General features: G+C 41.4%; 1 protein-coding gene across 1 annotated transcript in view; it reads right to left on the reverse strand.

Annotated features, from left to right (window-relative positions):
* Positions 1 to 14,550, reverse strand: part of MFSD10 (major facilitator superfamily domain containing 10) — a 1,679,282-nt gene that overhangs the window by 1,019,991 nt on the left and 644,741 nt on the right. Inside the window, exon 5 of the mRNA XM_044062919.1 lies at positions 9,643 to 9,801. Coding sequence (XP_043918854.1) covers positions 9,643 to 9,801 — 159 coding nt within the window. The remainder of the gene's footprint in view (positions 1 to 9,642; positions 9,802 to 14,550) is intronic.

Consider the following 14,550-nt stretch of genomic DNA (forward strand, 5'->3'; position numbering starts at 1 on the left):
TATCACTGTCTCTTTCTCTTTCATCCCCATTACTGCTCCTCCAACTAACCTATACCCACAATCCTCTCCTACTAATACACCCTCCTTACCCACCTCATCTTACCTGTCTACTATCACCTCAACCTACTCACTATCAGAACTTTTTCTACTTATGTTTTTCTTGACTATTTCTGCTTATACCCTTCCTCCGGTATTTTTCTGTTCCTGTACTAGGTGACATCCTACCTCATTAAAGTCACTACTTAATGTAGGGAAGTGCAATCTCAGAGTTGATATCTTGAAGTACCAGGGGGTGTGGGGTGGCTTGCCTCCCTGCTTATATTTGGGGCAGAGTAATATGGTTTGTGTTTTATTTATTTCTGTATGTACCTGTGCTGGAATATAGTAAGTGTTGGTATCCTGTGTTTTCGGTATTTTGAGTTTTCAGCATTTTGAACTTTCGAGATTTTGGTCTTCAGGTTTTGGGCCTTTCAGGATTCTGTAGCGCTCCTATATATAAATATATACACACACATACACACACACACACACATATATATATATATATATATATATATATATATATATATACATATATATAAATATGGTTCCCCTGTCCCCCTTCATATGATCGAATTCCTCTAAACTTGAAAGTCATAAACTCGAAACCAGAATCTCGAATTTAGAGAAACTCGAACATATGAAAGGGGCAAAAAAAAATAATTAACACCTTTTAAATGTTTTCGCAGGGGGGCAAAGTCCCCCTGCACCTCCCACGTGGCGGGTTGTGCCCCCCACACCCCCGTACTTAAATATACCTACTCCGAGATCACACTATAGTGAAAGAAAGGGAAATCTCTCATTCCGCGCTATACGCGTAAGTGCAAAATGGAAGATTTTCCATTCCTCCGCTATAGTGCGGTCACGGAACATTCACATTTAAACTGCTACGGTAAAGGGGGACCTGGCCCCCTGCAATAAGGTAAGTTAACTTTTTATTTTTTTAAACCTAAGGCTCCCATTCACAATTTCGAGTGAATGGAAGTTCGAGGTTCTGGTCTCGAGATTATGAATTTCAAGCTTCCATCCATTCGATCTTGTGAAGGGGAACTCTATATATATATATATATATATATATATATATATATATATATACCGAACCTGTGCACATTGTCATTGTTCTTGTTATCTCTAGCTATTACATGTTAACATGTCTTTGGCATATGTAAAAAATAATATAACTTCCAAAGAACAAGATAAAATGTCTTTAATATTTGTCTCAATACTGCCTGCAAAGTATTGCTTAAAATTGCTTAATTTTTATTGTTGTTCATTGTAAATATGTATTTCGTGTGGAGCTGTACTCCCTGGGCCTCATCTGATAATGGGACTTGTGCCAGGTTGGGCTTTCCTGGTAAACAAAAAACAATGTGATGATGATGTCATAAAGATGAGTGATGTGGGAGGTTTGGTGGGCATTAAAAATATGAAGGCATGATGTAATGACTAATACTGAAGTTATGAGGAAAAATGAATAAAGTATTTAGATGGCAATGGAAAATCTTGAAATTTTTATTATAAATGTATATGAGCTCATGCAGACAGTTAAAAGTACTGATGAATACATAAATACATAAAGTGTTTTTTTACCCATAATTATACTATACCACAGTTTATGTAAGAAAGATTGGCAGCCACACCACAAGAAAACCACTGCAATGTTCTTAAAAAATTAAACCAACAGCTGCTATGTCATTTCCTCACATGATGGTAAAAATTAAGAAATCAAACCAGGTAAATCATAAACATTGACTATTTCTCAAAGGTAATTTTCACAGCAATAAGACCATAATACTGAATATTGCTTACCTGTGATCACCCTATCCTACACATACATTTTCCTGGTAGAACTGAAATAATACCAAATGTTGAATTTTATGAATAGTTCTGGTGTCCAATGCTTTACTTTGCACAGATAAATGAATACAGAGAAGACCAGTAAAAGTACTCCATGGTACTGTACCATCCACATATAAAAAACAGCATCAAATAAAAATGTTGATGATGTTGTTCCTTCGGCTCTTCCTGGTTAGGGGTCGCCACAGTGGAAGTCCAGTCCGCTAATGACTGGCAGTAGATTTTCATGATGCCGAGGTGCCAGCACGACACTCAACCTTCAACAAAGGCAAACCTATTCATGCATGTCTTTCAAATGCCGCTCGACCGCAGGGAGGACATGCAGACTCCACACAGAAGGCGCTCCAGCCGAGAATCGAATGGGAGAACCTCTTGCCGTGAGGCGACAATGTTACTGCTGCACCACCGCGGCTATCAAATAAAAATGTTGATAATGGAAAATAAAACTAAATATATTTATTGCCCAAATTTACCTAATACTTCTCATTATGAGGTTTCATTTAAGACCACTTGTGAAAGTATCAAGATCAAAATCCTGCACATTGCTTTCTTATGGTAATCTTTTATTTCTGCAGTAAAATATTGTTTAGAATTAAAAACATGAAATACAAAACAGCAATAACTGATTTGCTACATTCAAACTTACATTCAGACAATCCTCTACTTGATTTCATAGATTTTCACAGATATTCCAAGGCCATTAACTCTTATGACTATTTATGTTTTGCCAGTACCTTCCCTCAGGCCATACCTGCTTTCAAAAGAAGGACAGTACCAGCCAGTCCCAGAGTAAATTTATAAATGCCTATCTAGTCATGAAGGCTATGTCTAAAGTAAGACAGAGGGTCACACTGCTTAAGATGCAGGGGAAATTTATTCCAGAGGTTTGGGTTATGATGGGTTATAAACTTGTCCTTCCACTATGATTTATTTGTTTGTTAGGACCTTGGTCCTAGTGTTGGTGGAGTTACTGGACCTGAGAAGATACAAGAGGTCTAGGACAACCAGCTCTCTAATGGTAAGGTAACTTGAGACCTATCTTCCCTCAAACGTCTTCAAGTGACTGAAAAAAAGTATAGAGCTTCCAGATTCTCTCGATAGCTCAGGGACTTTTGGCCAGTAATCTTTTTGGTTAGGAACCTTTGGGGTCTTTCTTATTGTTTGATATGTTTATCGAAATACATCACAAAGGAGACACTGTACTCAATGAGTGATCTGATCAATGCAGAGTATAAAATAGCGATTAGCTCTTTAGACCTTGAAGATATTCTTTTTGCAATCAGCCATGCTAAATAAAAGGATTATCTGACAGCCACTGTCATGCCGTGGACAAAAGACAGACAATTATCAACCCAAGTTCCTAGGTCATTGATTCACTGCTGTTTTGTAGTGGTGTGTTGTCTATACAGTATGACAAGAAAAGGAGTTGCCAACCAAAAGTGATGATACTATACTTTTTAGCATTTAGTTTGAGCACATTTTTTACTACACCAAAAGCTTACTAGGGAAGAGTTTGTGCTGGACGGTTTGGGTGTCAGATGGTGATTTAACAACAAGCCCCAGTTTGCAGTCATCTGCAAACTTTGTTAACAAGAGACCTTGTCTCTCTGTTTGTATATCTGAAAAGTACAGGCCAAGGAGGACAGGTCCCAGAACTGAACCTTGAGGGACACTGCTGGCTACTTTCATACACTCGCAACTTGCACTGTGTGAGTTCTCTCAGACAGTTTGCTATCCATCTTACCAAACATGGATCTATTTTTAATTCAGTTAGTGTGTGTGCATATATATGTGTGTGTATGTGTGTATATGTATATATATATATATATATATATATATATATATATATATATATATATATATATATATATATATATACACACACACACACACACACACACACATATATATATATATATATATATATAAATGCCATAGTGAGGATTTGTGTTGAAGGCTTTGGCCAGGTCAAAATAAGCAGTGTGTAGTTCATGGCCTCCACTTACAGACTGAGTAATCCTTTCAAAGAAGTTAACTAGATTCAGTGGACAGGATCTAACTTTCACAAAACCAAACTGTTGGGGTTCAAGTTAAACATGATCCTTGAAATTGTAGTTTATGAGATCAGTCATATGTTCCATGACTTTGCAGATAAGGCTTGCAAGACTCATGGGTGTGTAATTACCTGGGTTGGTTGTAAGTTTATTATGGAGGGGCATCAAGACTGCAATGCTTAACTCATCAGGGACAAAACCAGCAGCTAAATTTAGGTTAAACAGTTTATGGGGTGAATCTCCAAGACCATATTTAGCTCTACTAATTAAGTAACGAGGTATACAGTCAGGTCCTACGAAGGAAGTATTTTGAGTCTTGATTAGCACTTTCAGTAAATTGCCTTTAGAGATAACTGAAGGATTAAGATGTTCAGTTACCTCTGGGCTTTGGGTAGAAGTGTCAGGGGTGAAGCTGGGACTGAATTTGTTTGCCAGGAAGTTGGTAATGTCTATTACGTCAGAATAGGAGGTGCCATTTTAAATAAGATCAGTGCAGTGTACAGCATTTTTTTCTTAGCTCTAACATAGCTAAACAAAGGTTTATAATATAGTTGGATTCAGAGATGAGACTCAGTTTATGGGCTCCTTTAAGGGACTCAATAGTGTGTTTCGTTTGTTTCTTTGTAATGCTTTTGAAATTTTCCCTTACAAGAGGAGTTCTGGATCTGCTGTACAATTGAAGGCGTTCCTTTCTTTTGTTATAGAGTTTATTTATGACAGTGGACCACCAGGATGGCTTATTTCTGAATTTCCCATGATACGTAGTTCTAGTAGGGACTATCTGTGTACATTTTTCTTAAATGGTACAGAATTACTTAGTGAAGCTTGCTACAGTATCAAGGTCAGAAGTGGTGTAGAGAAAATATAATGTTGGTATTTTATCATAGAGTGGGTTGAGGTTGTCATGCTTATAGTATTTAAATTCAGTGTGGTTTGCTGTTAGGACTTTTGGGAGCCGAAAGAAGGTCATGCACTTATATTTTTAAAAAATACATTTCTCTTGCCTATACTTGGCTATTACTCCTCAATAACAGGTAGCAGAGAACAGCAAAAGTGAAAGCAAAAAGACCATAATGCTATACATTGCTTCTCCAAAATCATCTTTTTTTCTGCAATTAATCTTTATTTTCATTATAATGAAAACATGAATTGTAAAATAAAAACAAAAGAATATTTGAACACACAAAAGGAAGCAGAATATTTATTTTGCCTCTATTTGACTATGCTTCTCACTATCAAATGTCAGAGAGGAGTGCTTACAAAGCATTAAGGCCATAATAATGTGTGTTGGATCCCTACAACTATATGTGCACAAGCATACATTTACACTGTAGAATTAATACAGTCTCCAGATGCTGTATTTTACTGACTCCTGAAACTGCAGTTTGTACAGCTGAAGCAGTACAGCATTCAACTGTGCAAGCAGCATCAATGGGCAGTCTAGCTGAACTGGTTTTGCATGGTTTAACTTTGAAATAATATAGTTTCCATATGCTTAACTTTGCACATCTGAAGGTATATGGCATTCAGCCATGCAAAGACCATGGCTGTAGTCAAAGAGTTTCAGGGTACTGTAAGTTTTGTTCACAAGACTGCTTTTTATTTCATATCTATACCCAGGGGATCACGTCAGTCACCTTGCTAGACAGGGGTCCAGGGAAGTAAATATTGTGGGAAGAAATAGCCAGGGAATTGTTATGGCTACGCTTGTATAGGCCCTAAGGCCGATAGCCTAGTACCAACCTATGAACCTATCTCTTCTGGATTTATTAATATAGTGGGATATAAAAGTTTAATTCAGGACTGATAAATCACAGTATGCTTTATTAACTATTTTAGACTGTTAGTAAGAAAATGGCATGCATTTTGTTTTCGCTTTTTTCCTGAAAAAGACATCCTCCTTGCTGCTGTTCATGGACTGACATGTACACAAGCTTATTAACATTCAGGAAGTCATACAAATCGTACTGATCATTTATTTGATCATTTATTTATTTACATATTGGCCTGCTACAACAACTCATTGAATCAGTGGGTTTCACTTGTTTATACAAGACATCTGACACAAAAAGGCATTAAGATGTTAGACATTAACTACAACCAAAAAACAGGAAATCACAATCAGATTAAAGACAATGTTAGAATGTTCTAGTACCATAAACCTTCAACAAATGGGAGGTCATATTTCCTGAGCACTAACATTATTAAAATAAGAATAGTAATCACAATCCAAAAAGTGCCTCAGTAAAAACAGAAAATGATGGACTTTAACAATTGGCTTAGTTTCTGGTGTCATTCCAAGGGAATCCAGTACCTGACAGCCTGGGAGGACATGAATGACAGACCATGATGCTTTGCCAGAAATGGCTTTCAACTGTCTCCCTTGGGCTTCAGGCTTCTAGCAAAGGCTTGTGCCTTTTTAGGCAAAGTTATGAGGACAAAATTACCAACATGAAAAATTCTTCTAAACGAAATTTAAAGGTCATGCTGCTAAACGTTAACAGTCTTAACATGAAACTGCACTCATTGAAAGCATTCCTCACCCTGAAAGATGCTGACATTTGTGCAGTCACTGAAACCTGGTTCAGAGCTGTGGAGAACACGCCAGCCTTACCAGCTTACTTGTCTTGCCATACTTTCAGACTCCAAACAGAGGGCTACAAAGCCAAAGGAGGTGGAGTTTCAATATTTATCAAAGACATACACACCTCCAGGCTGGTCAAACAGTATGATGCACAAGAGACACTCCAGGTGCAGTTAACTATTGACAAAACACCTATTAAAATCATAGCTAGGTACAGACCCCCAACCACGACTCAGGAGGTCCACTCCACCTATCTGGACTTACTTGATTCCATCAAAATTCAACCCTCAACTCTTATCCTGGGCAACTTTAACTACCCAACCACAGAGTGGAAGACCTATTCTAGCTCAAACACGAACACCCAGAGATTCCTCTACTTTGTCAGTGCCAATGCATTAGATAAGCTGGTCAACACCCACCACAAGAGGTGAAAATATCCTGGACCTGGTACTAACCAACATGAGTAGCCACTGTAGCACCCCTACAGTGTCATCCTCCTTGGTAAGATCCGACCATGAAGCAATCACTTTCAAAGTCACCATCTCCGCTGACCCTCCCCCCTTGCCAGGGTTGAACAAAAAACTTTTCCAAAGCTGACTACAACCTCCAGAGAGCAGGTATAAGCAGCTTCACACCCACCATCCCTTCAGTTGAATCAAGCACTAATGTCCAAGCCCACACCAAAAAAATGTTATGAGCACCTATACAGCTGCATGGACTCAGCAATACCTGACAGGACCAACTCATCTTCCTCAATGAACAGTAAACGTATCTGGTGGACAGCAGCAATGAACAGACTATAATAAAAGGAAAAAATTGCTGTGCAGGACCAAGAAGGAGCAGGTGCCAAGTTGGAAGCAATCTCTCCTTTGTCTGGACAAGCAGATAAAGTCACTGGTGAAATCCTCCAAGTCTAACTTTGAGTCCAAATTGGCCACATCCACTAAGGACAATCACACAGCCTTCTTCGTATGCATCCGCAATCTCAAAGTTAATTCCCAAATCTGCTCTGAATTAGTGGTCAAGAATCCCACATACACAAATGCCACAGATATAGCTAACCTGCTGGTAGACAAATTCAGTGAAAGCTTAACCACCCTGTCCCCTCATCAGTAAACCAGGACATCCCCAGCACCTGCCTCCCCCCTCATCACCAGGGAGAAGGTTATTAATGCCCTCTCAAAGGAAATAAATACAGCCTCCATGGGACCCAACAACATCCTTGGCTGTGTCCTACATGAACTCAGGCAAGAGCTCTCAGCACCACTAGGCACCCTATTCAACCAAAGCCTGTGCACCGATCATCCCAGCAGAATGAAGGACAGCGAATGTCATCCCTCTGCACAAAGGTGGAGCATCCACTGACCCAGGCAATTACAGGCCCATCAGCCTAACTAGCCTGATCTGCAAGGCCATGGAAAGCATTATCACGGACATTATAAACAAGGATATTGGCAACCTCCAAACCCTTGATCCCACACAGTTTGGTTTTGTCAAAGGGAGATCATGCCTGCTAAACTTGGTGGTCAACTTCTTCAAATCAGTCACCAAAGCCATGGATGAGGGCAAGACAGTGCACACTGCCTACCTTGACCTAGTTAAAGCCTTCAACACTATTCCCCACTCAGGCATAATAGATAAACTCTCCCATCTAGGCATCAACCAATATGTTACCAGATGGGTAGCTAACTGTCTCACTGACAGAACCCACTCAGTCAAAACAGGGGAAGCCACCACTAGTAGTAGACCCGTAACAAGCGGTGTACCCCAAGGATCGGTCTTGGGTCCTCTACTGTTTGGGATATGCTTTTCTGAGGTGCAAGCCAAAACCAGTGGTCTGTGGTTGACCAAGGTTGCAGGTGACTGCAAGCTGGGCACTGTCATAAATTCCCCTAGTGATGTGAACATCCTCCAAGAGGGCCTTAACCAAACTAATGACTAGTGCCAGAAGCACGGCCTTAAATTGAATACCAAGAAATGCATCATTATCCTTTTGGGGAACATGGTGTCCCCACTAATTATCACATTAATAACAACATACTAAGCAAGAAATCAAACATGAGGGACTTGGGCACCCAGGTTGATAGTAACCTGACCTTTGACCACCATCTTGCCTCTGCTGTATGGAAGGCATGCTACAAGGCCCACCTCATAAGTAAGGGTATTTCACCCAGGAACAAGGCAGTCATAACATCCCTGTACTGCTCCCTTATCAGACCCATTATCGAGTACAATGCCCCCTTCCACATGTACCTTGCCAAGTACATGCCGCAGCTGAAGAGACCACAGAGGTTCCTGACCAGTAAAATCCAGGGTCTCAAACACCTATCCTATATAGATAGACTTAAAGCCCTGTCCTGCTAATCAGTCTCTTACAGACTGCTCAGAGGTGACTTGTGTCTGGCATACAAGGCAGTCTCAGACTCAGCCTTGATGGACTTGCTGCATATCTGTAAGTCAAACTTCACTCTTGCAACCCACATGCAAGCTCTCAACCTGGTCTGTGACATTAATATAACCTGCTGGCAGGATAGATTTGTGTCCCAATGACTCCCCCATCTGCGGAATAGACTTACTCTCCATGTCAAGCACAGTACCTCACTAACCCTCTTTAAGAGGAACCTGGACGACTGGATAGGAAACAGAAAATATACCCCTGGGATCCCACCTGTGTCCCTGCTGGACAGGGAAAACAGGGTGCTGACTTTGTGGGAACATGGGTGAAATTCTTGGCTAGGCTTATAAGGGCCTCTGGGCCAACAGCCTAGTATCGTCCTATGAACCTATGAAGTTGTGCTGGCTAGCTTCATAAGCACAAAAAAGCAAATATTCACTTGCCAATCGGGTCAACAGGTACTCAAGTCCCTGCAAAAGTTGAAGCAATGCCTTGACTTGCAAAGAAAGCATACAGAACACACCATACTGTATTTACTGTCTATAAATTAAGATTGTGTACAATAAGCCATTGATATTTAGACAACCTTTTGTTTAAAATAGTCTCGAATACATAAATACATCTCAGATCGCCAGTAAAAAAAACAAAACAAACAAAAACATTTGTAAACTGGATGCATTATGTAATTTTAGACAAATTTGTAACTTTCCTACCATTCCTTTGCTGCGAGCCTGGGGTGAGGGTAAGTCAGCAATGATGGCTGTAGAGAGACTAACATTCCCTTTGCTTATTCCTCCTATTACTCTTGACAAAAGGAAAACACCAAAACTTCTGGAAACAGCCCACAGTGCATATGACATTATTAGACCCACCTGCAGAATAGGTTAAATAAACATAAAAAAAATAATTAGTACCAGTTTATAAACCAAAAATAACACAAACAACAAAAACATCACACATTCTGACTAAAGCATAAAGTACAGTTGTGTACACTTACCATAAATGTAGATGTTCGAGTGTATTCACTGTTGCAGTCATTACATTTGGGTAATCTGCTAGCAGGTTGCCCTCAGTCGGCCTGATTAACAAAGTTTTGGGTCATGCGTTGGTTGCTGTCCCTTCTTCCATGACGTCAGGTCGTCAGGGGTATAAAACATGCAGCCGACACTATTACATCAGTTTTTCTTGCCCCAGATGTCAGGTGCCCCCCCTAATGGGGAGCAAATAAACATAAAAACACAAAGGTATACCTCCAACAAAAAGCAAATACACCAAAAAGGCTTTTAAGCATAGTAAAGGAAAGTAGAGGTATAGCCAGAAGAAATTAGGTGGATGGAGGGAGGGTAACCAGGACTGCAACAGTGAATACACTCGAGCATCTACATTTATGGTAAGTGTACACAAAGTACAGTTTTGTACCTACCATAAATGTAGATGTTCGAGTGTACACCCTGCTGCAGTCATCACACCTGGGGTTATCCTGCCGTCAGGCGGTCCCGCAGTCGGACGGAATTCCAAAGTCTTGGTCCGGCGTCGGCTGCTGTCGCTTCTTCCCTGACGTCAGTGCGCCAGGGGTATATATAATGCATCCAACGCCATTTTCTTCAGTTTTTCTTGCCCCAGATGTCAGGTGCCCCCAATAAGGTGGTCAGTAATTAGTACCAAATTAAGTAAATTTTGCACAAACACAAAATCCCTCCAGCTATAAGCAAATACATCAGGAAGGTATTGTAGAGATTTAGCCAGTTAGATCAGAGGGGATGGAGGGAGGGTAACCTGGACTGCAACAGGGTATACACTCGAACATCTACATTTATGGCAGGTACAAAACTGTACTATGTTCATCATGTTACCCTGCTGCAGTCATCACACTTGGGTAGAATCCCAAAGCTAAGGATGGATGGAAGAGTCATAGAGGGTTAGAGGAGGCTAGAAGGCCCTGCAGAACTGCAGTGGCGAAGCCAGCCCTAGTCTTAAAGTGGTAAGTGATAGTGTTTGGTAAAGGTGTGTACTGAACTCCAAGTTGCAGCTTCCAAAATCTCCTTGGTTGGAACCCCCCTGAGGAAGGCTGTAGATGTAGCTATTGCCCTGGTAGAGTGGGGCCTGATGGTAGCAGGAACTGGTTTTCCATGATGGGTATAGCAAAAACGAATGCAATGTCCTATCCATTTGGAAATGGTTTGTTTTGATATAGCCTTCCCTTGTGAAGCTGTAGCATAGGATACAAAGAGCTGGTCAGACTTTCTGAAAGCCTTAGTTTTATCCAAGTAGTAACAAAGTTGCCTGTGAATGTCCAAGGAATGCAGGAGTCTTTCTCCTTTGTTCTGTGGATTTGGGAAGAAGGTGGGTAAGTGGATGGTTTGATTTAAAGCCACACTGGAAACCACCTTAGGCATGGAGGAAGGATTAGTTTGTAGAGAAACTCTGTCTTGATGGAAAATGAGGAAAGGTTCCACTGCCATTAGTGCCTGCAGCTCTGAAACTCTTCTAGCTGAAGTTATTGCTAGCAGCAGGGCAGTCTTCCATGATAGGAACTGTAGATCTGCAGAGAAAGCTGGTTCAAAGGGAGGTAGCGTAAGTTTTTCCAGAACAAAATTGAGGTCCCATGTTGGTGTAGGTGCTCTCCTGGGGGGCCTAATGTTTTTTGCCCCTCTGAGGAACTGCCTTAGAAGTGGATGCGAAAATAAGGGTGGATCCGTGTTGTAATGGGCTGAAATAGCTGATGCATGGATATTAATGGAATAAAAAGAAAGTCCTTTGTGCAAAATCTCAGTTAAATACTGTAGAATGTGAGGCATGTGAAGCTGAATTGTGTTTTGGCCTTTAGCTTGGTTCCAGGCACAAAACCTTTTCCATTTGTCCGAATAAGCCTTCCTAGTGCTGGGCCTCCTAGCTTCCAGAATAACATCCATAACTACTTGGGAAAGAGGAGCTGGCTGGATGCTTAGGTGATTTGCCATGCAGCCAGATTTAAGGTTTTGAGCTGGCTGTGAAGAATCTGATTGTTTTGCTGTGTGAGCAAATGGGTAATTTGTGGTAAAATCCAAGGTGGGCCCTGGGCCATATTCCACAATAGTGGCTACCAGTGCTGGCGTGGCCAGTCTGGGGCTATGAGTATCAGTCGTGGTCTCTCCTTTCTGACTTTCAGAAGCACCTTTGTGAGGAGAGGCAATGGAGGGAAGGCATATACTGTCAGGTTTTTCCAAATGAATGAGAGTGTGTCCACTTTCCAAGCTTGATGGTGGAGTGTCCTTGTACAAAATTTTGTTAGTTGATAGTTTTGAGGACTGGCAAACAGGTCTATGTCTGGAAGGCCCCATTTTTGAGTTATCATTGCAAATACTTGTGGATCCAGTTTCCACTCGTGGGGATCCACGATGTTTCTGCTGAGGTCGTCTGCCAATGTGTTCTTTAATGGCAGGAATTGAGCTTGTAACTGAACTCGGTAAGCCAGAGCTGTGTTCCACAAGGTCATTGCTTGCCTGCATAGAGGGTAGGAGTGTGTACCCCTTTGTTTGTTTATGTACTACATTACTGTGGTGTTGTCCATCCTTATTGTAAGTTGTCCTGGATGTAATAGATTCTTGAAGGCTGTCAGAGCATTCTGTACAGCTAGCATCTCTTTTTGACTGATGTACAAATTCCTTTGATCTGCAGTCCATACGCCTTGAACACACTGTCCTGCCATGTGTGCCCCCCAGGCGTAGTCCGATGCATCTGTTGTCATAGTTTGCCTGGCTGGGGGCAAGGTGAAAGGCTGACCCTTGTTGAGGTGACATGCCTGTGACCACCATAGAAACTCCTGTTGTAGGCAGGGAATGAGAGATATCATTGTGTCCAAGCTGTGGCTGTGTTGAGACCATATGCTTTTTAGGTACCACTGTAAATTCCTCATATGCAGCTTTGCAAATGGTATTAGTAGTATGCAAGATGACATGAAGCCCAAGGCCTGCAGAATTTTTCTTGCAGGTAGTTGGGTCTTTGTTGCCATTGTTTTGAAATATTGAGTCAGTTGTAGTTGTTTGTCTGGCGTCAGATAAGCCTTCTGGGCCGTTGTATTCAAGGTGGCACCCAGGAATGTCATATTTTGTGACGGTACTAGTTTTGATTTCTTTTCGTTGACTGTGTACCCCAGGCAACTTAGAAGATGCTTTACAAAAGCCAGATGTTGTAAGAGGATGTCCTTGCTTTCTGCTTGGATGAGGCAGTCATCCAGGTATGGGTATATTTGAATTCCTCTTTGTCTGCAGTATGCAATTACTGGAGCCAGGCATTTTGTGAAGACCCTGGGTGCAGTAGATAAGCCAAAGGGCAGTGCAGAGAATTGGTAATGGGTTGAACCTGCAATGAAACGGAGGTATCTTCTGCAACTTTGTCTGATAGGGACATGCAGGTATGCCTCCTTGAGGTCCAACGTTACTAGCCATGCTTCCTTGCCCAACATGGGAAGAAGCTGCTGTAGTGTTAGCATCTTGAATTTGGGTACTTGTAAGAAGGTGTTTAGAATTGAAAGGTCCAAAATTGGTCTCCAGGCATTGTCATTTCTAGGAACTAGAAAGAGTCTTGAGTAAAATCCTTGGCCTTGCTCTCGAGTAGGTACCAGCTGAATGGCTCTCATGTCCATGAGAGCTGTAATTTGTTTTTGTGCTTCTGCCCATTGATTTTGTGGTAGGTTTGGCATTCCTCTTTTCATTGGCAAGGTGTGAATATGGAATCTGTATCCTCGTGAAATTATGTCTAGGACCCATTTGTCCTTTGTGACAATGTGCCAGTTGTCTGAAAAAAGTGCGAGTTTTCCTCCCAAGGGGGCTGCCAAGAGAGTGTTGCTTGGCCAGATGAGGTGCAAGTCATTGAGTTTGCCTTCTGGTAGTTTGGGACCTGTCTTCTCCTCCCTTCTGTGTTGCAGTGCCCCATTGGCGAGGTTTGTACTGGGCTTGTGGTTGTCCTCTGCCTCTTGGACGTCTGTATTTACCCCTCTGTGGTCTGTCAGTAGCTGGAAAGGACCAATTTTTTGTTGGCCAATTTCTGCTGAAGCGAGGGGGCTGTACCTGTAGGAAATCTTTGACTGTCTGCATAGATTTTGCCTTATCCTCCATTTTCTTTAAGACTTCTTCTGCTTTAACTCCGAAAAGAACATCCTGCTGTAAGGGAGCATTTAGAAGCTTGGCTTTAACATGATCAGGCAGAGTTTGTTCCTTTAACCAAGCATGCCTACGTATAACAGACCCAGTGACAGCTGCTCTGCAGGAAGCCTCCAAAGAATCAAACTCACATTGTAAAGTATGTTTGCCCACCTGTTCAGTTGCGTGCAACAGATCCTGCATTTCTTTCAATTCAGACTGTTGAGGGAGTGTGCTCATTCTTTGTTTTAACTGAGATATAAGAAATTGCTGATACTTTAACATGTGAAATTGGCAATTTAGTGCCCTCATAGCTAGAGTGGCTGAGGTGTAAACCTTTTTCCCCCACCTGTCTAGTGCTCTGGAGTCCCTTTCAGAGGGTACAGGATTTTTTGCCATAGATGCCTTAGCCCCTTTGGGACCCTGGATCAGCAACAGGGCTTTTATAAAGAAATTTGTGGGAATCAGGCACTCTATAGTATCTGTCAGGTTTGGCCGGAG

The sequence above is a fragment of the Protopterus annectens genome, chromosome 2.part1 (assembly GCF_019279795.1).
Source record: "Protopterus annectens isolate FY-2018-M chromosome 2.part1, PAN1.0, whole genome shotgun sequence".
In the NCBI taxonomy this organism is placed as follows: domain Eukaryota; kingdom Metazoa; phylum Chordata; order Ceratodontiformes; family Protopteridae; genus Protopterus; species Protopterus annectens.